Raw genomic sequence first — 26,800 nt, 5'->3', positions numbered from 1 at the left:
AGCCAGACCTTGCTCTATCCCCTCTCGTTAATAATCCCATGCTGCTCCTGCTGATGATTTCTCTCTAGGGGGCACAAACGTGAAGTCGACCAAAGTTGCTGTTTGCAGCAGGAGTCGGGTCTTGTCCATCTCTGTCTGGGCAGCGGGACTTTTCTGGAGCCACCTGCCGATGCAAAAGTCCCTGCTGACCCCAGAGAGATCTATAGTTGCTTGTTTAAATGCCATCTTCCTTTCCTTCTTTAACCCTCTTGGTTGCCCGGCATGCTTTTGAGCTCTTCTATTCAACCAAAAGGGTCACGTAAATAATTCAGCTTTGCTTCTTCCCTCACCCGTCGGGGAGCTGGGGCTGTCACGTGGCGGGCGACAGCCGGCGGCTCCATATTGCGTGTCCGCAGCCTGCACAGCCGCCCAGGCTGGCTGTGGTAGGCAGGGTGGGTAGTGATGCCGAAAAGCTGATTTTCGGGGGGCTGGAAGGAGCCCAGCTGCTGGGGATGTCTGTGCACCATCACTGCCCTTGGACCACTCCTGGCCCGACCATCTCCCCACCGTGAGGGTGCATCTCCAGGGCAGGGAAGCTGCTTTGTCTGCTCCCTCGTGGTCCTGGAGATTGGGAGGGGGTGAGACATGGTGAGTCCTTCCTCCCTGGGGTCTGCCATGCCTGTCAGTCAGGCATGGCAGAAGATAATGGCGATGATGTGAAGCGAGCCTGCAACGCCTGCCTTGCACGCTCCCCGTCTGAGACGTTCTTCTGCCCCCAGCAGTTGTGGGGTCCTGGGTGTCCCTGTGCTGCAGGGATGCCATTAGCAGCAGCGGGCACGCACCCGAGCACGGCAAGCCAAAGGAAACTTCAAATTGAGCAGCCCCTTTGCTGTGCTTTAAACATAGCAGCATGCAAAGCCCAGCCTTCAGGTCAGCTCTGGATGGCGTTTCATGTCCCCACCCCAGGAGGAGACCGGAGTCTGCAGCGGAGCTCTGCGCCCTGTGGGGAATGGGGCGATGGATTGGGGTTTGGGGCACAGGCGGGTTCAGCCCCCTCAGCACCAGCCTCAGAGGGGGACACTGAACCCTGGGGTCCCTTGGTGTCTGCTGGGGAGCTCAGGGTCTGGTGCGGTGGGGGCTTGGTGGTCCCACTGAAGTCAACCTGAATGCAGAAATACTCTTTGCCTCCTGAAACCTGGTGCCACGCTGTGAGCGCTGAAGAGTAATGAGACGTTGCGTTCGCACGCCACGTATGTTGGCTGCGTGCTGGATGTCTGAGAGGACTCGAGCCAAAGGGGTTTAGACTAATTCCCGTTGTTTTAATTGCAAGTGTCTTTGTCTTTGTGCGAGCTGCTCGGAAGCTATACAAATGTTTGTTTTGCTATGTATCTCCCCGTTAACAAGATTTCTCAGGAAATATGCAAAATTATCACTACAGGCAGAACATGTACAGTAAGGCTCATTAAGCTAAGTACTGTGATAAATTGCTACTTCCAGAAAATTATGTATATTAGCAAAAAGGAGGAGAGCGAGCCCAAGTGGAAGACCCGGGAAGACAGAGTGTGCAGTAACGTCCTGGCTCCGCGTGGCTGGAGGGCGACCTGAGCAGACGTGGCAGGGAAAGGCTGGATGTCCTTGGACCGCGGCGTCTGCGGGATTGTCCTTAGAGGACATGCATGGGGAGGGGGAGCGAGCAGAGAAGGACAGCTTGGGAAACAGAAACAGAGCGATGCTGTGTCAGGACCAGAGCAGGCATAAAGCCAAGGGCACTGTCTTTGCTTAGAAAAATTATAAAACGAGGCAACTTTGGAAGCACAAGGAGTAGAAAGTTTTGCTAAGCTGGAAGGCAGGGGGAGAGGGCGCAGGCTGCCTGCATCTCTGCCTTCGGCGGCCAGCGGCAGGGCTGGTGTCTGAAATGTGGGCACTGCTGTGCTGCCCAAACGGGGGAGCAAACTGATGGCTGTGAGCTGAGGACGGGCTGTGGCATGTGGTGTGGCGTGGGCTCGCAGAATGGTCTAGGCTGGACGGGACCTCCAAAGATCATCCAGTCCAACCCCCCCCTGCCATGGGCAGGGACATCTTCCCCCAGCCCAGGTTGCCCAAAGCCCCATCCAGCCTGGCCTTGAACACTGCCAGGGAGCCAGGGGCAGCCACAGCTTCTCTGGGCAACCTGTGCCAGGGCCTCACCCCCGTCATGGTACAACATTTCTTCCCGATGTCCAACCTGACCCCACCCTCGTTCGGTTTAAGACCGTTGCCTTGTGCTGGGGACCCCAGAGCTGGGCGCAGTGCTCCAGGGGGGTCTCAGGAGAGCGGAGCAGAGGGGCAGCATCCCCTCCCTCGACCTGCTGGTGGTGGTACAGCCCATATGTCTTTCTATGTGATGCTGGCATGGGATGGGGTAATATTTGCGAGGTGATGCTGTGAACCTGGAGGCACCCCACTGCCATTCCGGCAGAAGGCTGTAGTCATGGCCCTTCTCTACTGGTCTTGTCCATGACCTTCTCCACACTACTGTGTTTGAAAGCCTGCAGGTCAGGTCAAGAAGAAAGTTTCTTCAAGACCTTAGTTCTGCAGGACTGCTGCCGACACTGTGCGAGCAGCTCCGGGTGACTGGCTTAATGAAGCATCCTTGAATGTGAGTTGTGATAAGAAAAACACTGTGAAGCCACTTTAATTTTGGTGCTCATCTTTTCTTGAGCTGTGTACCCATGTTGTTGAGTTCAAGTTTTGTAAATAGATGTTTTATTTGCTTTTCTTTACCCTACCTTGAATATAAGCAGATAGTAGCAAGTGCTCAGGTCCCACGTGAGAGGTGTCCTGAAGCAACCTTCATCCTTCTTCAGTGTGATACTCTGAGTATTTCCAGCGGAGGTGCAGGAGATGCCCCTGTACAGCCATTCCTCTCTGGCAGGAGGGTCTCTTCCTCCATCACCTTTTGCAGGAGCCTTGGAAGTAATGAGTAGAGCGCAGGACTTCTGCTGACTGCTGGCCAAAAACGGTCCTTGGGAGCATCCAGAGGAGCATGGGAAGTTCTTCTGCTGCAGAGAAGAGATCAGGCTAAGGAAAAGCCTCCCCTCAGTCACCGAGGGTACTGGCACTGCCTGTGGGGAGATGTTGTCCAAGTCCCTTTGAAGTTGAGGCCAACGCTGTGCGTGTGCGGTGGTGTTCGAGACCTTGCTGTTGAAAGCATCCTCTTTGGCCTGTTTCGCAACCTTGTCGAGACCTGTTGTAGAGCATGTGCTTCTCCCTGCTGCCATCGGACAGCCGTTGCAGGACCACAGTCAACAAATCATTGAATGGTTCGTGTTGGAAGGGACCTTCAAAGATCATCCAGTCCAACCCCATTGCCATGGCGAGGGACATCATCTGACTGGATTTTAAAATTCCAGATTTCTTGCCCAAAATTATTTGTGTTCATTTATTCTTAGGCCAGTGTTCTCCTTCCCCTGGAGAAGGTTCCTCTTCCTCCTGCTACCTGCATCCACCAGCACCTCAGCGTTCACCACCAGGCACGGGGAACAAACCTGGGCTGCATAGTGTCAAAATCTGCTGCAAGATGGGACCGAGCTTTCTGTTAATACTGCGGTATTTCAGTTTCTAGTGGATACTTACAGACCCCAGTTTCTTTTCATGGGATCTAGCAAAAAAAAAAAAAAAAAAAAAAATCATCTGCTCAGGTTGTCCGGTGGGTTTTCAGAAGCTCACTGCCAGCCGTGGCCACTTCCTGTCCATGCAGTACTTCTGCTGTGATGTCTGCTGCAGATTTTCTAGTATTCAGTCTTCCTTTTTATCTACTGTTGCGTTCAGATCTTCCATCAAGTCCTGTGAGACTTCACGTTTGTGGTGTATGAAATGACTGTTCATTTTGGTTTTCCAGAAGACATTTCAGATTTGCCTTCTGGGAGGGTCAGCATCTCACCTGCATGGTGCTAAGGTTCCTTTATATGGTCAAGGCAAGAGCACCAAAGAAATGTCATTCCCACGTTTGAGCATTCATGACCATTTGAGCAACCTGGTCTAGTGGAAGATGTCCCTGCCCATGGCAGGGCAGTTGGACTGGATGATCTTTGAAGGTCTTTTCCAGCCCAGTACGTCCCATGAGTGTCTGTAGGCAGTGCAGTCTGATTTGAAGGATACCCATTTTATGGACTGCCTTGATTTTCATGTGTTAATCCTCTCCTGGTGACACGGGCCACAGGAGCTGTGGTGCCGCCAGCATCACCTCCTCTCCCTGAGGCTTTCCTTCTCTTTTCACCGGCAGCTTCCCAGTACAGACCTCCCGGTCACTGGTGGGCATCACCAGGGTTTGGTGTCAGTTGTAGAGCGCTTGGTAGACACCAAAGCATGGTGGTAATACTGGCAGAAACCTCTCTGTGCGCTGACTCTGGTGAATGTGCGACGGGGTGGAGAGGAGAGACGGGTGCCGTGGCTGCAGGTGCCGTTGCTGCCCGCGTGAAGCTCTGGTCTGCACAGAAACTGTAACAAGGATAGTGCCACCATCAGAAGGACGTTAAGAAATTAATTTCAGGCGAATTAAGTCTGTCTGCTGTTTTTCACCCAAATTATTCTTTAGCCATGGTTGCAAATTTGTGAAGTATTGACTGTAAAGCATCGATAGCTTTCCAGTAGATCATAGCACTGTCCATGTCCTAGAGGTACGGGAGGAGGTCAGTGAGCTCAGCAGGACTGGTGGCACCTCTGTCACCTCTGACATTTGTCCTTAATAGTTTGGTGGAATTTTACATGCTTGCTTCTAAAACTGAGCTTAAGAGTTGGCCATGGCTCTGATAAAAGGGTTGGGCTTTGTGCCAAAGCTCGGTAACGTAATTCTGCAGCAATGAAAGCCAACACCTAAGGACAAAACTCTTGGAAATCTTGTTCTCCCTTGCACTGCTAGTGTTGGAAATGGGAAACACCTGCAGACTCATGCAGATGTTGAATGCTAAAGTCATTTGTGCCTTCAATTTTTATTCATCAAAAAGTTGTTAGTGGGAAGTATGGGCTGGTTTTGGTGAATACTGGAACTGGACATAGCTGAGCTGAGGCTTGTGTGCTATAAAATATCCAGTTTATTATGGTGCATAGCTGTACTACATCTACCATCTGAAAAAAATGCTAAGACTGAGCCTGTAGGTAATTTAAGCCGTGGTCTCAGGTGGTTCAGCTCTCCAGGGCTCTCTCCTGGGGCTGTCCTCAGCCTTCACACCACCTCCCTAAAAACCCTCCAGAGCAGAACTTCAGCCTCTGGACTCCTGAGGAGAGGCTTGGTTTGGTTGCTGCAAAACACTAAAGCAAACCCGAAGGTGTGACACCTCCAAGGAGGAGGGTGGTGGCAGTTTGGTGGGTCGGAGATCCGCGGGCGCTTTGGACTTTGTTCACACGAAGCTTTGGCAGCACAGCTCCGGGGAGCTGCTCTTCTGCCGTCGAGCACCGCAGAGCTGGGCTGGGATGTTTCCAGGGATCTGGACATCCGTATGCTTGGATACGTGTCCTGTAGGCATTTTAAGATGGCCGAGAAGAGATCTCAGTGCAGCTCACTGCTGAGTTATTCTGACCTTGTCCTTCTTCTCAGCGACGTGCGCAGCCGCACGCTGGAGCCGCGAGGAGCGAGCTGCTGCAGGAGCTCTGGGCTGGCAGCAGCAGTTCCCCAGGCTCGTGGACTTGGACACGGGGAACGAGGCAACTGGTGTAGGACCCCCGTGTGCTGCTCCGTGTGTGGACGTGGTCCCAGCAACCACCCGGCGCTGCTCGGAGAGCGTCCTCCCGCTGAGCAGCCTTGTGTTGTGCGTCCCGCGGGGCGGTTTGGGTACAGAAAGGGCTGTCATTTTGCAAAGACAGTCAAGCCCAGATGGCTGAAATTTCTCAGGCTGGGCAGGTCAGCATGGAGGTGTCCAGTAAATAGGAAAAAACAAACAGATTCAGCCTGGAAGTGAAGCTGGTGAGCAGCATCCTGCATCTCTTAGGGACAAGGCCTTTTTTTACTTACCTTAATGGTCCCTGAAAGGGGGGTGGCGGCTGTTGTGGCTTTTTCCCTCTTGTCCTGCTTTTGTGAAGCTCGCCTTATCTCTGGTGGGGGGGGGAGTTGGGGGGGGGCGGGGGCAGCTGGAGGCAGGGCTGGGGCTGGCTGCCTGCTGTCTGCTGCCCGTTTGTGCAGCACGGGTGTTTCCTTGGAAAGGGTCGGCTCGCGCGGTTGTGAGTGCTGCTGGCAGGGCTCGGTGGAGGGATGAGCCGGGGGTCAGCATGGTCCCCTGCGATGCAGAGTTGCCCAGCGGTGGCTGAGCCCATTGCTCCTCTGCCCTGTGCAGCTCTGCTGCCTGTACCAGCTCCACAGACGCATCCAGACACGGTCAAATTCATCTGCAACGCTAACAGGAGAGGGCAGGAGCCTGTGTGTAGCCGCTGCAGAGATAATAGAGACCTCGTTACACCCTGCCGCAGCTTGCCCTGCCTCTGCCGCCTCTTGCTTTTCAGGGGAGAGCAGGCTTTGAGTCTTTTCGGTTGGTTTGTGCTCCTCTACCGTCTTGTAGAAAGCATCTGCAGAGGGAACAGGGCTGGTTTGAACTGGAGGGATGAATCTGCTCGATATCGAATTTATTAGCAGCGTTCTTGTTGCAGAACCCACAGAGCTGGGATGCTCTGGGGCTCTGGACTGTCTTTCCACCCGCTGCTCCGCTTTGCCAGGGAGGGTATCACAGCTCGGCTCTGCCTCCTCTTGGGATTTTGGCCCCTGTGGAGGGGCATGTTTAACCCTGTGAGCCCCCAAAAGACGCTGGAGGAGCTCTGCCTGACCTGCCCTCCCCACCCCGTTCCCTGTGCTCAGCAGCACCAGAGGCACCAGGGAGGCAGCAGCTCCCGGAGCCATCCCCACTGGCATGCTGCCTGCCGTGCTGCCCGCCACTTGGTCACCAGTGGGCTGTAGAAATAAAAAAACCCTGCGAAAGAATGGTTATCTTCACCTGTCCTGTGTGGGGGCGAAAGCCCAGAGCCCCCAGGTCCCCGGTGCTGCCTGACAGTGCCCGAGGCAGGAGCAGGTATTGAGGGAGGTTGGTCAAACCCCTCCTGCTCTTCTGCTCCAGGCATGCAGGTGGCAGAGCACCCTCTCCCCATGCCCGTGACACAGGCAGCGATCCGCGCTGCCCTGCGGTACCTATACGCATAAAGTCAGCATGGCCGGTGACCCACCGAGGTGCAGGGCAGCAGAGCTGCTTGCCGGCTGGTTGCGTTGATTAACTTGGGCTGGTCGCCTGCTGTAAGCTGGTTTTAGAGCTAGTCTCACCTAAGGAACTTAGACTTGTAGCACTTTGCTGTGGCTCTGTTTCCTCTCTCCCTGTAAGGAGTCTTGGGGCAGCCTTTCCTGCCTAAGGGTGCAACATGTCCGGCGTGCCCAGCGGACACGGAGGTGGATGAACGGCCGTTTCGGCAGCTGAGAAGCGCTGGGAGGATGGTGTGCGTGGTGTGCTTATGTGGCATTAGGAGTGCGTGCTCCTCACCTGTCACTGGCAGGCAAGCCCAGGCTTTTGAAGGTTGTGAATTGTTTGCTGCTTGTATGAGCAGCACCGGCAGGTGGGTTTGACCTAGACCGGAGCTTTCCATGTGGCTTTGAAAACCCGGGATGCTTACAGCTGGGACGCGTGAATTCAAAATGCCGTCGGCTGGGTGGACGCTTTAGGTTTCCTTGGGAAAGGTATTTTTGTTTTGTTTCTGCTTTGGCAGCAATGTACAGGAAGACACTTTAAGCCTGGGGTGTAGCCTGTGAGGGCCGGCAGCGTGCCTGGACCGAGCCCCAGGATGGAGGGAGATGCTGGGAGCAGATGATCCTTCAGCACCCTGCATCCCAGGGAGCTGTGGCTGCCCGGTGGTATCTCCTTCCCCTCGAGTCCTGGTTAGCCCTGCAGCTAATGCTGCCACTGCCTCCCTTGTGCGGGGGCGTTGGGTCGGAGGCGGTGGGACGATCAGCCTAACGCTGCGTGCTGTAGGCGGCATGGCACAGAGGGTAATTCCAGTGACGTGGGTTGGACAGATGGTGCCTTTCTCCGGCCCGAAGTGACACATGGCCTCCCGACCAGCAGGCTCCATCCTTGTAATTTCCTTCTCGCAGGGCTCCCGGCCGGGCTGTTGTGCAGCTCTCCCCGCGTGCAGCAGGGCAGTGCTGTGTTCAGTGCCTGCCCTAAATAAGGATCACCCCGCCTGTGCATCAGCGCTCTGCTGCGCCTGGGGCGCGAGCTGCCTTGAAAATAGAAGTGTCTCCAACAAGGCTGCCTGTGGCTTTGGCAGAAACCCTCTCCCTTGGCACTGGGTTGCCTTCCTCTGGGATTACTGGGTCTAACAAATGGAAGGGTCCAGTGGGCAGCGGGGATGGGACCAAGCAGCGATATGGTATCCTGTGTGCAATGAGCCAGGACGGTTTCGGACGTGGAAGGGATGGGCAAGAGGTGACAAGGAGGTGGGTGTCTTTGTGGGCAGCGTGCTGAGCTGCTGCCTTTCCTCTGCTGCCAGTACTGTCTGGCCTGCGTGGTCATGGTAAAAGCCTGCGTTTAAAGTTAACGATGGGGAATACTTTCCTCAGCAGCTTCAGAAGGGGGCTAAAAATTCCTGCAAATTAAGATCTTGCCAGAATGAAAGCAAGAAAAGCTGGATGGGCTTGGGGCAGTTGTGACAGAGGTGCATTTTCCTGTGCAGGACCGTAGAGGCTTGCTGGTGTTTCCCATCCTGCTTGCCCTGTGAGGGGGCTTTCGTAGGATCAGAGTGGTTTGGGCTGGAAGGGACCTCCAAAGATCATCCAGCCCAACCCCCCCTGCCGTGGGCAGGGACATCTTCCCCCAGCCCAGGTTGCCCAAAGCCCCATCCAGCCTGGCCTTGAACACTGCCAGGGAGCCAGGGGCAGCCACAGCTTCTCTGGGCAACCTGTGCCAGGGCCTCACCCCCGTCATGGTACAACATTTCTTCCCGATGTCCAACCTGACCCCACCCTCGTTCGGTTTAAGACCGTTGCCTTGTGCTGGGGACCCCAGAGCTGGGCGCAGTGCTCCAAGGGGGTCTCAGGAGAGCGGAGCAGAGGGGGAGCATCCCCTCCCTCGACCTGCTGGCCACGCTGCTGGTGATGCAGCCCAGGAGACGCTTGGCTTTCTGGGCTGCAAGTGCACCTTGCTGGCTGATGTCCCATTTGTCACCCCCCAGTCCTTCTCTGCAGGGTGCTCTCAGCCCCCTTTCTTTGACCGCTTCCCGTGGGTGGCCATCCTGTGGGGTGTCTGCCGAGGCGACGTGGGGCTGCAGGCAGGACACACGTGCCCTGGCAGAGCTGCTCTGCATGCAGAGCCCCTTGGGCCATCTGCCCCCAGCCTCGGCGCCAGCCCCCACCCCCTGCACAGCCCCTGCGCTGTGGAGTAAACCTCCGGGCAGGAGAATGTGCTGGGCTGCCTGCTGTGAGATGCGGGGTCAAGCCAGTCTGTCCATGGTGGGTGCTGGGGATGGGTTGGGTGGTGGGCTGGTGTCTTAGGAAAAGCTTCGTGGCATGGAGCTGGATCAGCAGAGCTGGAAGGAGCACAGAAAAGGAGTGGTACAGCAGGTGCAGGAGGTCAACTGGAATAACAGCCCCATTTCCTCTGAGAAATCTCTCCAAAACACAACCACCATACAGCAGCCTAACGGTTGCACTGAGCTCACGAAGAAGACACACCACAGCTGAAGTCCTATGCGTGGAGACCACTGGCTGCGGGGGCTGTCGGAGATATCCTTGTTGCTGGCACAGAGAGGCAGGGCAGGGTGGTGGGAGGAGGATGCTGTGACCTGGGGGTGCGTGTGTCTGGGGCGGTGTTTGCGTCGGTGGCTGCATCTTCCATCACTTGTGACGTGTGTCCCCTGGATCTGTTGGCATTATGTATTTCTGAGATCCTCGGAGGGGGGTGTAGGTGGGAGTTTGTTACCGCTCGTGCCGTTTGGGATAACGCCGGCACAAGGCAGGCAGAAACGGTGCCCGTTTGCGTGTGCTGGCAAAATGTCCTTCAGTCCGTGCACGAGTTAAGGTGTCGTGACTGCCCATCTGATGATCTCTGGGTACCACCTGTCTTAAGTGAAGGAAGTCGATGCTTAAAATCAAGCATGGCACAAACCAAGCGGGATTTCTAGTGGCATGTAAACTGCAGTGCAAACATGGATGGTAGCTACATCCACGTAGCACGCATCCATCCATGCAGACATCCTTCCTAGCTTTAGGAGGTGATGTTTTTAACCTCCTCGATGGTGAGCCCTCCTGCCTGCGCTGCTCCGGGAGCGAAGGGGCAGGTGAGGCATTGCTCTCGGTCTGTTTGTGGACCCCAAATGGACCTGTGCTTACAGCCAGCAGCAGCTGTGCTGGTGAAGCAGGGCTCGATCACTAAATGGATGATACAGTCGGCAGCGGAGCTGGGACTTGAGAGTGACAGCCTTTATTTTGCTGAGAGGGTTTTGAGTGAGGCCGGAGCAGGGAGAAGGCACGGGTCCCTCCGGCCTGGCTTCCTGGTGGCATCAGGGTGCAGGAGGGGTGTAACAGAGCCCTTGGCCAAATCCTGCCCCTGGCCCCGGGCCTACATGGGTGCTGATGGCTGTGGCCGTGCATCCAGTTCTGCTCTAAGCTTGAGTTGTGCCGGGCTGTGGTCGCTGGCGGGGAGCAGGAGAAGCTGGTGTGGACCTGGTGCAAGAGCAAACTGCTGAATTTTGAAAGTGAAAAGCTCTAGGGAAGAAGCTGGGTCCTGCTTGACGTAAAGGGCATTGCCTTCTGCGGAAAGTGTGCAGAGCTCTCTCTGCAAGTTCAGACAGGTACAGGCATACCTACGCAGGCAGGGGCCACTGACCCTGCTCCCAGTCCGTATTCTCAGCACGATGGTGTATTTTTAGCGACGCAGGGAAGAGATCCGAGTCAAAGCAAGAGGAAGCTCTAGGTGCTCATCCTCAGGTTTATCTTGCCCAGCTTCATCAAAATCTAAATGCTTCAACCCGTTCCCGGGCTGGCGGCTCCTGCCATGCCCTAGCCTCGCTGTGTAGGCAGCTTCTGCCCGCTGAGCCCATGGCGTGGGGGCCAGCTGCAGCCAAAATGGGGCTCCTGAATTCCTGGCTTCAGGAATGTTTCTTCTTTGTGCCCACAGAGTGGTGGGTCAGGGCAGCAACACATTGGCTTTTCCTTGTCAAGGTGAGATTTTCGCTGGAATCGTGGCAGCTCTTGAGTCTCAAAGTCTGTGGGTAAGCCATTTGTGAAGCGGTTCCCAAAGCAAAGGGTGCCACGAGTGGTGGCAAGGCTGAAAGCTGAGGTCTCTTCTGGGTCACCCCTCCCAAATCAGTCACCCTAGGTTGAAAAGACAATTTTAAGGGGAAGGATAGGTATTTCACCTGACTTATTTAATGATAAGAGGTGTCTCTCTGGAGACTGTATTGGCTAGCGCTACAGAGTGTGAAGGGGCCGTGGTTTGATATGTAAACATCTGCAAAATGTGGGACAGGTATGTGATGAGCAGAGACAGTCCTCCCTCTTAAATCTTCTCCATTCCACTGGCTGTTCCTCTCTAGTGAAGATGGAATAAGAAGAAACTTTTCTACCCCGTTAATTTTCTGTTTCCTCCCTCATGTATCTGCTTTGGATAATAATCTTTTAAATGTCTCCTTATCCAGAAGACTGTAATTTTTCTTTCCCCTGTGAGCTTGTGTCCTCTGCCTTGCTGGGATGGGAGGTGTTTTCATCTCTGGTGACAATGACACACACGCTATGGCAGACAAGGACAACCCCTCACATGCCTGCTGTGGCTTTGCTAGTTCTGTTGTGTTTTCTGTTCTCTCCCATCTTTCCTGAGCTCCGCAGCATCCCTCGTGCTTTCCCGTCGCTGCATCCCTCGTGCTTTCCCGTCGCTGCGTCCCTCGTGCTTTCCCGTCGCTGCGTCCCTCGTGCTTTCCCGTCGCTGCATCCCTTGTGTTTTCCCCTTGCAGCGTCCCATCTGTTTCCCATCGCTGTTGTTTGCAGAGCTGTTGTGCTCACACACAGCTGAGGATAGCTCACTCCAGCTGTCTGTAAATGCATAGATATTATGAGTCTTGTTCTGCGCTCGCCACGGGAGGCCACGCGATGTGGCAGCTGGCTGCAGTGGCGTTTTGTGTTATGCCTTTGTTGCCGGAGCTGGCCATCCTCTGCTCTCCTGGTGTCCCCATAGCGCTCTGGTGCGGCAGCATCCAGGGTGTCCCACACTCCGGCTGGTGTTTGCCTCCACTCCTGGGAGCAACTGAGTAAAGGAGAAGGGGAAGATGCCCCTGAGGAGCTACTGAAATGGAGCTGCAAACTTTGCAGAAGGCACTTGTTGATGCCTTGTTCTGTGTTGTTGCAGGCAAAGGACAGTGATGATGACGATGAAGTCACCGTCAGCGTGGACCGGGACCGCTTCATGGACGAGTTCTTTGAGCAGGTGAGACGTTTGTTTCTCCAGTGCAGCTTTAAAGCCAGTTCAGACCTTTCTGTTAGCGCTGGAGTGGGCTGTGGGGCTGTGGTACGGGCTTCCACCGCAGACAGGGAGCAGTGGTTGAGGTGGGGATGGGGCTTCTGCCCTGGCCGATGCTGCTCGGCTGATGCTGGGGGTCCTCAGAAGTTATGCTCAGAGCCAGGCTTCCACACAGACTGGGGCTGTCACGGGCTTACCTGCCCCTATGGATGCTTTGCTGCTCCACCTCCTCCTCCAGAAACCAGTGGGGCAGCTGGGCCGGGTGACCAGTCGGTGGGAGCGGGTGAGCCTCGCAGCCTGCCTGCCTCCAGCCTGCCGCTGAAGCGGACTGGCTCTCAAACCTCTCCCAAAAGCACCTCTGCAGAGTAGCAGTTTCTGCATGGGATTGATTTAATTTTGTGGCTCTCGTTACCAAACAAGAGGTTGTCTTCTGGCATGTGGGTGGCTGTAAGATCTGCCTGCAGATTTTTAGCACGCCCTTAGCATGGCATGTGTGTAGGGGGTGTTAAAATGTATCTGTACAGGCAGTGGAGTGGGGAATGAAAAAAGTCTGATATGCAGATGGAGGAAGATGAGCAAAGCGGTGGTGTGAGTCAAAGGAGAAGACAGAGCTAGAGAGTGGGCGGCCTGGCAGGCAGAGGGCACAAGTAGAGGTTCCCCCTCTTGGTGATGCCAACATGGCTCCTTGTAGTACAAGAGTGCGGGGACAATGCCAGAGTGGATTTGCTGGCAAATTTGGCCTCCCTGGTCTGCGGGTGAGGGTCAAACTGGGTTTCTTAGCCCCTGAAGCAAAGAGCCGTGGGGGACTGAGCGACGACTGAGCCTGGCTTGTGCATCCTCAGCAATGTTCTCCATGCTGGAGGTGCACAGTCTGGGAATCTGTAGGTCTGATGCTAATAAACCCCAGGTGTTTCTCAGTGCAGTGCAAAGGACACAGGATGTAGAGTCTGTATGACGTTGCTGTGACTGCAGAGCTGGCTGCTGGGATGTGCAAGGTCTGATTTCACGGCGGTCCTACAGTTGGAGTATCCAGCTGGAAAATATTCATCCAGGAGGACGTTTGCAGTGGTTCAGATCTATCATGGTTGCTTTGGGATAGGGTTTAATAATCCCTCCCCTTTCCAAAAGTCCAGGCCTCTCACAGTAGACCTGTTTTGTCCATCTCCACAGGTGGAAGAAATTCGAGGGTTCATTGATAAAATTTCAGAGAACGTGGAGGAAGTGAAGAGGAAGCACAGCGCCATTCTTGCTTCGCCCAACCCTGACGAAAGTGAGTGAGCCATGACCTGCTTACATCCCCACGGGCACTTGGCTGGGCTGTGCTGGGCCACTTGTGGGTGGACCGAGTCAGGCAGAAGTCCTCATGTCTTCAGATGGCCATGGCTGGAAAGAAACAAGCTGCTGAGGTGGCTGATGGCCAGGTTGAGGAAGGGCTGGGACCCGCATGGGAAGAAGATGGAGGGGTGACCGATGGCTTTCTAACCCTGAGTGGTGGTGAGGGTCCAGCGAGGCTGCTGCAGGGGAATTCCTGAAGGATGGGGCAACGTGGAGGCTGAAAAGATCTAATGGCTAGTTTTATTCTGGTTGGCCATTGTCTTGTCCTGGGCTGCCTGAGGAGGGTACATGGATGAGGCAGCACTTGCAGAATAGGCTGAGCATTGACTGCTTGGCCCAGAAATGGTGCAGCTCTTCTTTGAGCCCGTGGTATGCACTTGTGACCCTGTCATCTATGTCCTGAAGGACGTTTTGTTGCTGGCTGGTCAAAGAGTCTGTCCCTTCTGGACCTTACCGATGTATCTCTGTTTTCTTCCCCAGTCTTGTGTTCCTAAGAAGAGGTTTGTTGCCAGGACTAGAAGTTAAGGATAGCAGCACCCAAGAGGTGGCAACATTTGGGAGTCTGTGGGATCTGGCAGAGTTAGAGCTGTGGGTGAAGAGTTTCCCTGTCCCCAGGTGTGAGCAGTGCATCTCCTGGGCCAGCCAGAGGAGCTGGCATTGGCAGAGCACCAGAGGCTGGTGGGGTCGGCTGGGCTTCCTGAATGCGAAGGCTTTCCAGCTTTGGTGTCTGCAAACCCCTCGTTGGGGACCAGGTGGGACTGAGGTGCTGAGCTGTGCAAGGGAGAGCAGGGATGAGCACAGCTGAGTGGAGCTGCTTGTCGGTAGGGCTGAACCCTGGACAGGCTCACCCGCTGAGGGACATCATTTGAATGTCTCTGGTGCCCCAAGCTTGTCCTTCAGTCTTGCCGTGAACCCATGTGGGCTCTCCTTCGCCCACCTCCCTCATGGTGCTTGTAGTCGTGGGGCTGATGGTTGCTGCAGGGCCAGCCATGCGGGATGGCTCCGAGCTGCTGGCAGCCCTTGTCGTTGGCAAAGGTGTTGCTTTCATGGGCCAGTGGGTGGTTGCTGAGGAGCTGAACGCTGCTTGTGTCCTCCAGGCTTCAGTGGCCGTGGCACAAAGGTGTGCTTAGGGGGCTGGAAAGCTGAGACCAGGTCTCTGTCTTGCCATCTACTCTCCTCCCATCCACGTCGCTTCATTTGGCCAAGTGCAATTCCACATCTGCTTGTATCCAATTGTGAGTTGTTTCTAGATGTCCCAGGAGGGTGTCTGCACGCACAGGTTCTTGTGTCCAGCCCTATATCAAATCAATAGATATTGCTAATTGCTTGGAAGAACCTGTCCCTTCCTAAATTGTGTCATGCTCCCCTCTCCTGGCAGCTGCTCCTCAGCTAAAATTCACTTGGCCAAGCCTGGAAGTGAAGGATTTTCTCAAGTGAATTCATGTGTCTCAGACTGTTGCTCAATCATCCGCCAGGCTCTTTGGGTCTGCGCTTGCACTGTAAGCTTTTGCAGTGTTTCTGTTTGGGTGTTTTCAGGGAAGAGCTGTGATTGCTTCTGGCAGCTGGGCTCATACAGCGTGCATCGGCACAGTGTCCGCTCGAGGCTGAGCCGGAGCTTGGGCTGCGAAGGGCACTCATGGCCTAAAAGCATAATAATCTATTTAAAAGTCTGAGATCTGCAGTGAACAAGATACGGTGACATTGATGTGACTTCCAGAAGCATCCAGGACCTTGGGAGGGCTTCTGGTTTAGTTTTACAGTGTTACCTGGCTTTGGTATTGTAGAAAATTCAGTTTATAGTGCCAAAAACAGTTTGAGCAGCAAAAGAAGAGCCCACACCTTGTGTAGAAATCAGTGTTTTGTAATATTGTGGTGTGTGGTGGGGCTGATAGGTGCTCAATGGTAGACAGACTCACAGAATCAGAGAATGGTTTGGGTTGAAAGGGACCTTCAAAGATCATCCAGCCCAACCCCCCTGCCATGGGCAGGGACATCTTCCCCCAGCCCAGCTTGCCCAAAGCCCCATCCAACCTGGCCTTGAACCCTGCCAGGGAGCCAGGGGCAGCCACAGCTTCTGCGGGCAACCTGTGCCAGGGCCTCAGCACCCTCACAGGGAAGAATTTCTGCCTCACATCTCATCTCCATCTCCCCTCCTGCAGCTTCAGGCCATTCCCCTTGTCCTGTCACTCCCTGCCCTTGTCACCAGCCCCTCTCCAGCTTTCCTGGAGCCCCTGCAGGGACTGGAAGGGGCTCTAAGGTCTCCCCGGAGCCTTCTCTTCTCCAGGCTGAACCACCCCAACTCTCTCAGCCTGTGTCCATAGCAGAGGTGCTCCAGCCCTCTGACCATCTCCATGGCCTCCTCTGGACTCGCTCCAACAGCTCCATGTCCTTCTTGTCCTGGGGACCCCGGAGCTGGACGCAGCACTGCAGGGGGGTGTCACCAGAGCGGGGTAGAGGGGCAGAATCCCCTCCCTCAACCTGCTGGTCATGCTGCTGGGGATGCAGCCCAGGACACGGTTGGCTTTCTGGGCTGCAAGCGCTCATTGCCAGATCATGTTGAGCTTCTCATCCCCCAACACCCCCAAGTCCTTCTCCTCAGGGCTGCTCTCCGTCCGTTCTCCACCCAGCCTGTAGTTGTGCTTGGGATTGCACTGACCCACGTGTAGGACCTTGCACTTGGCCTCGTTGAACTTCATGCAGTTTGCACGGGCCCACCTCTCCAGCCTGTCAAGGTCCCTCTGGATGGCATCCCTTCCCTTCAGCGTGTCGACCTGCCACACAGCTTGGTGTTGTCGGCAAACTTGCTGAGGGTGCACTCGATTCCACTGTCCCTGTCGCCGACAAAGATGTTAAACAGCGCCGGTCCCAGTACCGACCCCTGAGGGACGCCACCTGTCACCGTTCTCCACTTGGACATTGAACCATTGACCGCAACTCTGAGTGCGACCATCCAGCCAATTCCTTATCTGCTGAGTGGTCCATCCATCGAATCCATGTCTCTCCAATTTAGAGACAAGGATGTCATGCGGGACAGTGTCAAATGCCTTGCACAAGGTAGATGACATCTGTCGTTCTTCCCTTATCCACCGATGCTGTAACCCCATCATAGAAGGCCACCAAATTTGTCAGGCACGATTTGCCCTTAGTGAAGCTGTGTTGACAGTCACCAATCACCTCCTTATTTTCCATGTTTCTGAGCATAGTTTCCAGGAGGATCTGCCCCATGATCTTGCCAGGCACAGAGGTGAGACTGACCGGTCTGTAGTTCCCCGGGTCTTCCTTTTTTCCCTTCTTAAAAGTGGGGGTTATGTTTCTCCTTTTCCAGTCAGTGGGAACTTCACCAGACTGCCAGGACTTCTCCAATATGATGGAGAATGGCTTAGCAACTTCATCCGCCAGTACCCTCAGGACCCGGGGATGCATCTCATCAGGTCCCATGGACTTGTGCACCTTCAGGTTCCTCAGATAGTCTCTAACCTGATTTTCTCCTACCGTGTGTGGTTCTTCATTCTCCCAGTCCCTGCCTTTGCTTTCTGCAACTTGGGCGGTGGTGCTGGAGCCCTTGCTGGTGAAGACTGAGGCAAAAAAGTCATTGAGCACGTTTTCCCTAGTCTTATTTTTATTGTTGTCGTACCTATCAAAGTTTTTCTTGTTGCCCTTGATGTCTCTGGGCAGATTTAATTCTGTCAGGGCTTTGGCTTTCCTAACCTGATCCCTGGCTGCTGAGACAGTTTCTCTGTATTCCTCCCAGGCCACCTGCCCTTGCTTCCAGCCTCTGCAGGCTTCCTTTTTGTGTTTGAGTTTGCTCAGGAGCTCCTTGTTCATCCATGCAGGCCTCTGGGCATTTTTGCCTGACTTCCTCTTTGTTGAGATGCATCGCTCCTGAGCTTGGAGGAGGTGACCCTTGAATACTAACCATCTTTCTTGGGCCCCTCTTCCCTCCAGGGCTTTGTCCCATGGTACTTTACCAAGCAGGTCCCTGAAGAGGCCAAAGTCTGCTCTCCTGAAGTCCAGGGCAGTGAGCTTGCTGTGTGCCCTCTTCGCTGCCCTGAGGATCTTGAACTCCACCATTTCATGGCAATCTTTTCAATTTCCCACCAACTCAGTGAGACCAAGAGCAGTATTGCTCCATGTCCATCTGCTCCTTCAAGCCCTGGTGAGTCGCACGAAGTGTGGCAGAAATCCAATGAAAGACGGGATTAACCTCCATATCAACCTTGGCTGGAGCTGAGTCCTGTGCTTTGGTGGGGTGAAGGCAGTGCAGGGCCCCATGGTGGTGAAGGCAGCACAGCGGGGAATGGCTGGTGCCGGCATGGTGCCTGGCAGCCCCCCCCCAACCTCCCCATGCTCCTGAGCTCACAGAGAACCTGGTAATTAATAGAAAGGCTTGTTGTAATCCAGGGAAGTGAATTTATTGAGATTAATTAAGAAGCATAGTTTCCATGAGGTACAGGAGGGTGCAGCCAAAGGGCACTAGAACATAGGCGGTGGAAGGCTGGTCTTGGTGTGTGCTCACTGGTGTTTGCTTTTTAATGTAGCAAGCAAACAACACCGGTGATGACAATCAAGGCAAGACGTCGCTCTCTGGAGGGGGCAAACTTGTGGGGGATTTGGGGTGCTGCTTGTCCCCTCTGGAACAGCACCTCAGTTATTTACTACTGATCTCTAGGCACTTTAGCATCACGTGAAACCTCTACTACAAGGTGATGGGAAGTCATCCTCCTAGGTATCAGAAGACAGACATGGACTTCTCATTCTTGTCTGGAGGCAAATGTGCTGTGCATAGCGCAGCTCAGTTTGGCATGTGGTGTAGCTCCTCCATCAAGAGATACAAACTCCTTAAACACCACCGGCAAGTCCCTCCTAGAGCTGGGGGGCCTTGGAGCGGGGCTTCAGAAGATCAGGGCAGAGCTGAGCTGATAATTTGGGAAACAGATGAACAGTGGTTGGAGTTGCTGTTGGAGGACTGAATGGATGGACGGATGGACAGTGCCTGCTGGCTGAATCGCTGCTTTTTCACGGTCTCTAATAGAAGAGGGAGACTCCGCAGGCACAGTCCTGTCGGGGCCTGTGTCTTAAATGACTGTGCTTAGGTGGATGCAGGCGCTTGGTGCTTTCCTGCCTGTGCTCTGCTGTGGCAGAAGAAGGTGAGGTCCAGGACCCTGTGTGAGACCTGGATTCACCCACCCGCCCAGCACGGGGCAGAGGTGCTGGGCTGGATCCGTGTGGCGCAGAAGGGCTCATCCCTCCCCGCTTTTCCTGCTGATCCCTCTTTTGGCTGCGCAGACTGTTCTCGGATCTGCGTTGCCGCTGCTGCCTGCTCTTATTTTGGCACCTGGTGGGAGGGCAGCTGGCTGGCTTTGCCACCGTGCCAGCAAGGTGGCAGCCCCCTGCCTGCCCACCTGCCTGCACCTTGCAGCTCTGACAGACTCGCACCCAGATGCGGGGGGACAGGGAGGGTCTCCCCGCCGGGCGGCTCCGTGCTGCAGGGTGGGCAGCACTGGAGCGGCTGAGGGGCTGTATTCCTCCTCAGGTCGGAGCCATCGCTGCTGCGACTCCTGATTTGAGTCACAGCTCCTGGTAAACCTGTTCCTAAAATCGTCCCAGTGAGGTGCTGCATCTGTTGTTGCTCCTGGTACTTGAAGCAGGCTGTTTGACCTCGGTCCTTGGTCCGGGCTGCTTCCCAGAGGAGTGGCTTTGGGTGGCAAGTCGCCAGATGGAGAGAAATGAAATGATGGGTTTTTCTTTCTGGAGCAGTCAGGAAGGACTTTGCCACTCGTCTTCTACGTGCATCGCATTCCTCCCGTGGCCATGCTCTGCAGCTCCTCATCGCTGTGTTATGTAACGGATGCTGTTCAGTGAATGAATTGCCTCCAGGAACGTAAATCGTCAGATCTGAAGTCTGGTCTTTCAGCCTGTCAGCTCAGTCCATCTCTGCAGGCTTTGGAAGACCCAATAAATATTTCAGACTTGGAAGTAGGTCCATTACGGCTCTGCACCAGGATGGAAGGGGAGGTTCAGTTGCATGTACACTTGACCTCCAGTTTCATAATTTAAGCTGTGCAGCCTTGAGGTGGTGGCTTTGGACACCAGGGCACAGGTCCCGTGTGACTTTGTTCAGGCCCTCTGTCTGCCGGAGGAGATTTGAGTTATTTGGAGAGTGGCCTCTGTGATTCCTAGCAGACCATCTCCTGGCAGAGAGATGTGCCAGGTGGTCGAGGACAAAAATTGTAGCTGCTCACCTCTCTGTCTCATGCGTTGAGGCAACACTGGCCAGTGCCAAAAAGGCAACTGAAATTGTCTTGGTGCCTAGGCTCCGGCCAGACACCTCTGAGCAGGCTCTGTGCTCTTGTGTAAGCATAACCTTGCTACTCACCAGGTCCTTCTGGTAGGTGTCACAGCTGGAAGCCCACTTTGCTCAGAAGAGATGCTGCTTGGGTGCTGCCAGGAGGAAGGGAGGCTGCAGCTGGTTCTTGCTGGAGCTGCTCTCCTCAGGTACTGTTTTCTGTGCCCTCTTAGCTCCATTTCCCACCATGCAGTGTTTTTTCTGGGGGTGCATTCACCCTGGTGCCTGGTCCCACCAGGGCAGAGAGGAGGTTTCCTTGAAGACCAGGAGTTGCAGTCATGCTGCGTTGGAGGCTTCAGGCTCAGGCTTGTGTGATGCTCCTTCAAGGAGGAGCAGTGTGAGAGGACAAATGAGGGTTTCCGTGAAAAGCCTGACACTGTTCTCCTGGCCTCTCTTTGCTCCTCCACCCTCTGTGCTGCTTCTTCTGGCTTCCCTGGGATGGGAAAGCAAAGCAGCCTGTCTCCCCATTCACCATACTGTTGTCACCCCTGATCTGCAGCCTCGTTGGTGCTGCCCCTGCCCCAGTCATGTCCTGCTCAGGTTTGGCCAGGTGAGGTTTTTGGTGCATGCAGGGCAGGTTCATCCCCGGGGTGGTACAAGGGCACGGCAAAGGCGGTTCCAGCTCCTCAGCATGAAGCAGGGATAGACTCGCAGAGTGGTTTGGGTTGGAAGGGACATGATGGGCTTGGGGACGTTGTGACAGAGGTGCATTTTCCTGTGCAGGACCGTAGAGGCTTGCTGGTGTTTCCCATCCTGCCTGCCCTGTGAGGGGGCTTTCGTAGGATCAGAGTGGTTTGGGTTGGAAGGGACCTCCAAAGATCATCCAGCCCAACCCCCCTGCCGTGGGCAGGGACATCTTCCCCCACCCAGGTTGCCCAAAGCCCCATCCAGCCTGGCCTTGAACACTGCCAGGGAGCCAGGGGCAGCCACAGCTTCTGTGGGCAACCTGTGCCAGGGCCTCACCCCCGTCATGGTACAACATTTCTTCCCGATGTCCAACCTGACCCCACCCTCGTTCGGTTTAAGACCGTTGCCTTGTGCTGGGGACCCCAGAGCTGGGCGCAGTGCTCCAGGGGGGTCTCAGGAGAGCGGAGCAGAGGGGGAGCATCCCCTCCCTCGACCTGCTGGCCACGCTGCTGGTGATGCAGCCCAGGAGACGCTTGGCTTTCTGGGCTGCAAGTGCACCTTGCCGGCTGATGTCCCATTTGTCACCCACCTGTATCCCCCAGTCCTTCTCCACAGGGTGCTCGCCCTCCTGCACTCCCGCCCTCCCTCCCTCCCCTCGGTTTGGGCATCCCAAGCACTACCAATGCCTGTGGTCATTATAGCAATGCCATGCTGTGCTCAGAGGCTGCCTTGGGTGGCTGTGTCCTGTCTCCGTGTCACACAGAGATGCTTTTGGTCACCCTTTCACACATTTCTCCAACTCCATCTTGAACAAGTTTTGTTTCTTCTCCCGGTAATTCTTGTTGAAGGACTGCTCTAGGACTTAACCTCTAGTGGTCAGGAGCTATCTTCTCATTTCCAGCCTGAGTCTATTTATGACCGATTTAGATACCAGCGTCATCCCAAGAACAAATATATTTAGCTTAAATAGCTGTTTGCCCTTCTGGCTTCATCCTGTCTGGTCCACGCAGCAGCTCGGTCATTTTGCAAGGGCTTTGTGCAATCCCTGCCTTCCCTGTCCCCTGCCCAAGCTCTGGTTTTGAAGGGCTGGGGTACCCCAGGGCATGAGGTCTCCAGGATTTTTGGGGAGCCCTGGCTGCTGGTCAGCATTTCTTGCTGGGTTCAGACTGGGTTGTCCTTCTCTTACCTTGCCATGTTGCTACCCCCGTGGAAGCTGAGGTTTGTCTGTGTGGGATGGGCCAGGCCTTCCCGTGCCCGGGTGGTGGGTGCTGGGTGCAAGCACCCGCAGGCGATGGGTGTTTGAAGGGGATGGGCAGAGCGAGGGTTGGCGGGTTATGGTGGCACCGCTGCCCGTGAGCAAGAGGCTCTGTTGTATGTCGGATTGTGGAGATGGCTGTGCGGGGAGAGGGCAGTCCAGCCCTCCCTGGTGTCTCTGGGGTATCCCTGGTGCAGCTGGGGAACAGGCTGGCGGAATGCCTGCCTTCAGCGCTAAACCAGCCCAGCACCTCAGCGGCATCACGGAGTGCAGGTGGAGCAGGGGCGAGCATGGGTGCAGGGTTGCTCACGCTGGTCCTCACCTTCCCTGACCACTGCTGCTGCTCAGCAGGGACCTGTGTGAGGCTCCCACAGCCGCATCATGCCCAGCACAGTGGCAGCCACTGCCAGCCCACAGGAGCAGGACGGGCAGCAACAGCTCCCACCACCGTGAGGCCACCACAGCTCCTGGGGCTGTGGGAGCTGCAGAGCTGGCGTCTTGAATTGGCACTGTGGAGCATTGTGGGAAAGCATGCAGGGACTTTCTGTGCATCATCCCGACACCGCCGCGAGGGTGCCTGGGACATCTCTGTCCTCTCTCCCTTGTGCCCGTGTGGCTGCTTCTTTTGTGTCCCCTTGACGTGCTGTGCGTTAGTCCGGGTGAGATTCCCTCTTGCCGTGCAGCGGCTGTGCAGCCCCCCTGCACGCCCAAGCTTCGTGATCACCAGCGCCTATTGTCCGCTCTGTCATCCTGAACAACGCTGGGTGATCTGCGACACTGAGCGAATGCAGAGTAAATATCAATTAACTGTAGTCTGATTCATGGCAACATAAAAAAGGAATAAAAATCAGCTGCTCTGTAATTATTTTGGGCTTAATTTAGACCAAACAGTTCGTGGCACTCCTGAAAGACGTGTTATCGCTGCCACAAGGTGCAGCTTTTGCTGAAAAACTCTATCTCCTTTAGGCTGTGCACCACATTGCACCCCAGAGCCTGCTGCGTGGCGCATGGCAGTGCCCTCCGTGGAGGTGAGTTTTGGAGCGGAAGCCTGTCCTTGCTGCTGGAGGTGTTGCTGCTCCTGTTGTACTGCAGAGGAGCTCCTGTGGCTCCTTGGCTTCCTTTGTCTTGCAGCAGCTTAGCCCCGGGACAATATCACAGCCCCTGTTCTTGCTGTGTCCCAGGTGGTTTGGGAAAGAGCGACTGGCAGGAGGCAAGCAGCCCTGGGGGTGAGGGGAGAGGGGGCCATCGCTGCCCCGAGCCCTGCTGCCCAATGCACCCTCATGTCTTTCTCTGCTGGCTCCTCTTGTCTGCGCGCGCATTCGGTCCTGCTTCCCACCCTGCGTCTCCTCCCCGTGCACTTACCAGCCTTGGCTGGTCCTTGAGCTGTGGTGAGGTCCAGGCAAGGGGGTGAGCCGAGCCGTGCCAGGGCCACAGCGTGCTGCACCAGTGGTCCCGGCTGCACATGAGGCTGCCTGCCCCTCTTCCACAGCCTGAGCTGTTTGTTTGTTCTTGCCCAGCAGACTGGCCAGGTTGGGTCTCTTCGAGCAAGTGATGGGGTCAGCAGGCTGGGTTGCTGACTGAGGCGTGCGGCTGCACGGCTGCCCTCAGGCTCTGCGCGCCTCTCCCTGCTGGATTCGTAGTCGTTGGTGCCGGCTGGACCCCGGATTCAAGGGTGGAGAAGGAGCCGGAGGCCCCTCTGCAGCAGCCAGGAGCCCTGCTCCAGCGGGCAGCAAGCTGGAGTGCGGCGCTGGCCCCAGCAGGCAGAATGCATGGGGACACACGCTGTGGCATGGGGACACACGATGCAGTGGCACCACTCCTGGGTGTTGCTTGCTTTTGACTCTGACCTGTGGTTGAGTTTCTCTTGCCTGCATACAGCGACCAGGATCCCCTCCCCATCCCCTTCTCTGCTCCACGTGACGTGAAAATTACTGTGATTTCCAGTGCTTTTACCTCTCAGGCTTGGTGTTGGCGGGGGAGGCAAGCAAGGGGGGCTCGAAGGCCGAAGGGTGAAAGAGGAGAGAGGCGAGGCTGCTTCGGGAAGCGCTCGGAAAAGGAAACGGCAAGATCAGGGGATTGCAGCCCGGTGTCAGCGCGGCGGGCAGACCTGTCTTGCCCTGCACGCTGACGTGCACGTGGCTTTTGCAGCACTGATGCTCTTTGGAGCCACATCCCCGCTGTACGAGCGGCCGTGTCACTCAGCAGCGCAGCTCAGTGCACAACAGCGTGCCCTTGCCTCGGGGCTGGTGGAGCACGGGGTGCTGGGAGTACTGCCTGCACAGGCAGAGAGGGGCAGAGACCCCAAGGTGAGGTGGGATGCTCTCCAACAGACCTCATCCAAACCCAGCAGTATAATCTTTGCAGCTAGATCGCAGCTTTCTCTTGCTAAATCTCCATTGTCTTGACACGAGGGGATAATCCATTATTTGCAGAAATGAGTTTAGGAGGGCTGAGATGAGCAAGCTGTAAATCCTGTTACTGTTCTTTCCCAGGATTACTTTGGTGCTGCTGCACGCTGCAGTGCGGGAAAGCCTTTGTGCTCTCCAGGCATGCCGAGAGCAGGGAGGCAGCCTGGATCTGGCCGACAGAGTGGGGCGAGGGTGCGGGCAGGAGGAGGAGGAGGATGGCCAGAGGTCCTGTGATATCCTGGGTCCCCAGCATCACCCGCGCCTAGGGATCATGCCGTGGGCACTGCTGCGACAAGGGGCTCCTGCTGTGGGGGGATTCCAAGAACCGGCTTTACGAAGCTATAGCTAATTTATTAAGAGATGAAAAAGTCAGGGATGGTGAACTGGAAACTACTGGAAACAGCTTGAGGAGGAATTACCGGTAAAAACCGAATGGGTTTTGGGCAGCTGGGACAATAGCAGCTATGCGTGTGTCTTTGGGTAACCTTTACCCACGTGCGGCAGGGTGGTGTGCATGATGGTGTGCGTGGTTGTCTTTCACGTGGAAGGAGGGGGAGGAGAAGTTGTTGATTACAGTGGACATTTTAGGTAAGCGGTGGGAGGAAGCAGGCGGACAGAGCAGGAAATCCGAGTGCTGAAGGACCCTGAGAGCTTTTAGTGTGGAGAAACAGGCGCACGGCAAAGAGCACGTGTGGGCTGAGTCTGGAAGAGGAGGTGGGACAGGTCTCTGGCAGGGGTGTGCGGGCGCTGCTTGGCCGGCTTGGTTAGGTGGTCACTCACGAAGGAGCAGAGACGCTGGCTGCAGCGTGGGAGGCTGGTGTTTGCCAGCGGTGGCCGTCCGTACCCATTGGGTCACGTTATGTCCAGGCTGTGGTGGTCAGAAACAGGGAGTCCCTGGGTCTGCTGTGTTGTCCTCTGGAGCGAACGGATGCGAGTGCTGCAGCCGGTTTGGCTGTCCACTGTTCGAGAACAATGTGTATCACCTGATGAAGACGTTGAGGAGAAACTGGGAGAGTGAACAAAGGGCTTACGGATGAGGTACCCAGCGGGAGACTGGGCGGCCTGCTGGGAGAGCAGGTTGGCCGGTGATGGGACCAGTGCTGAGATGCTCCTGCAGGGAGCAAAGCCCTGACGGTGCCTGGGAGCAGCCAGACAGACAAGCCCAGCCGGAGAGTGGGTTTGGTATCGGGGTGTGTGGCTCAGCACTGGGAAGAGGTCCCTGTCCCATCCCTGACAATTGTCAGTGGAGGGCAGAGGTTCTCATAAAACCAGTTCGTGGAACAGCAACCAGTGTCTCACTGGGTCAGGCTGGGAAATGGCAGGAACCGGTGAATCGAGCTGCTCTGCCTCGGCCCGCGGCAAACCCGGCTGCCGGGCACGTCTGCCCCGCGCGGGCAGGACCTGCCAGGCTGCCCACCGCCCTTCCCTGCCCCTCTGCGGTGGGCGCTTACTGCTGGGCTTGCTTCACTCCTTCCAGAACGGGAGCGGAGCTGTTCAGAGTGCAGGCGACACCGACAGTGCTGCTGGGAGTGTTCATGAGATACCTGTGACGGTTGACTTCTGAATAAAGAAGAGAAGACCCCTAGAAGAGGATCGTAGGCCAGTTGTGCTGGCCCTGTGCATGGTGGCGGGGCTGCGCTGCACATGGATCCGCACCCAGAGGGGCAGAAACCACCGCGCACGAAAAACAGGAGAGGAAGGACAATGCTGAAAATAAAGAGAATTTCCACTCTTGGCTTGGAGACCCAAAACAGTATTTCCCCCAGTACTCAAAAATAGTCTGCAGAAGTGTGGCCTAATACTATGATGCGGTAAGGCCAAAAAAAATTATTCTTGGGGGAAGGTTTGGAATATAATCCTGTTCCTTTTTTAAAAGGTACTTAACACAGTGCTGCTGTATATTTGATTGAATTGCTGCAGTAATCAAGTGTTTGAATGCTGTTCCAAATCTTTTCAGCTCGTTTTAGGAGAAAATATTCACGCAGAAAATATCTCCTATTTCTCCCTAAACTCCCCCCAAAATCCCTGTATTTTATTGCCTCGCGACACCGCCCACCTTCAGCACGTAGCTCCTGCCTACTCTCCCGACATGTCGCGCCAGCCCCCTCTCTCTCGAGCCTCTGCCTGCCACGTTCCGACTGCACCTGCATTTTTGATCCCGGGGGGCTACTGCCTGCTTGCCCGCCCCTCGGCGCTGCTGCCTGCCTGCCTGCCTGCTCCTCGGTGCTGCCGGGCTGTGCGTCCTGCGTTGGCGTGCGGGTGCCTCAGCAGCTGCACGGGGGTAGTTGGAAATAACGATTTCCCTGCAACCCAGGAAGATGATTAATCGCCGCACGGGATATTGCTGCCCATTTGCTGTTAATTGGGAGTCCTGCAGAGAGCTGGGCGGTGG

General features: G+C 55.5%; 1 protein-coding gene across 2 annotated transcripts in view; it reads left to right on the top strand.

Annotated features, from left to right (window-relative positions):
- STX1A (syntaxin 1A) overlaps positions 1 to 26,800 on the top strand; it is a 97,115-nt gene that overhangs the window by 5,343 nt on the left and 64,972 nt on the right. For both annotated transcript variants that reach the window (XM_054847718.1, XM_054847719.1), the window contains exons 2-3: positions 12,327 to 12,404; positions 13,608 to 13,707. In XM_054847718.1, the coding sequence (XP_054703693.1) occupies positions 12,327 to 12,404; positions 13,608 to 13,707 (178 nt within the window). The remainder of the gene's footprint in view (positions 1 to 12,326; positions 12,405 to 13,607; positions 13,708 to 26,800) is intronic.

The sequence above is a fragment of the Grus americana genome, chromosome 19 (genome assembly GCF_028858705.1).
Source record: "Grus americana isolate bGruAme1 chromosome 19, bGruAme1.mat, whole genome shotgun sequence".
Lineage (NCBI taxonomy): Eukaryota > Metazoa > Chordata > Aves > Gruiformes > Gruidae > Grus > Grus americana.
This window is presented reverse-complemented; position numbering and strand designations above follow the sequence as displayed.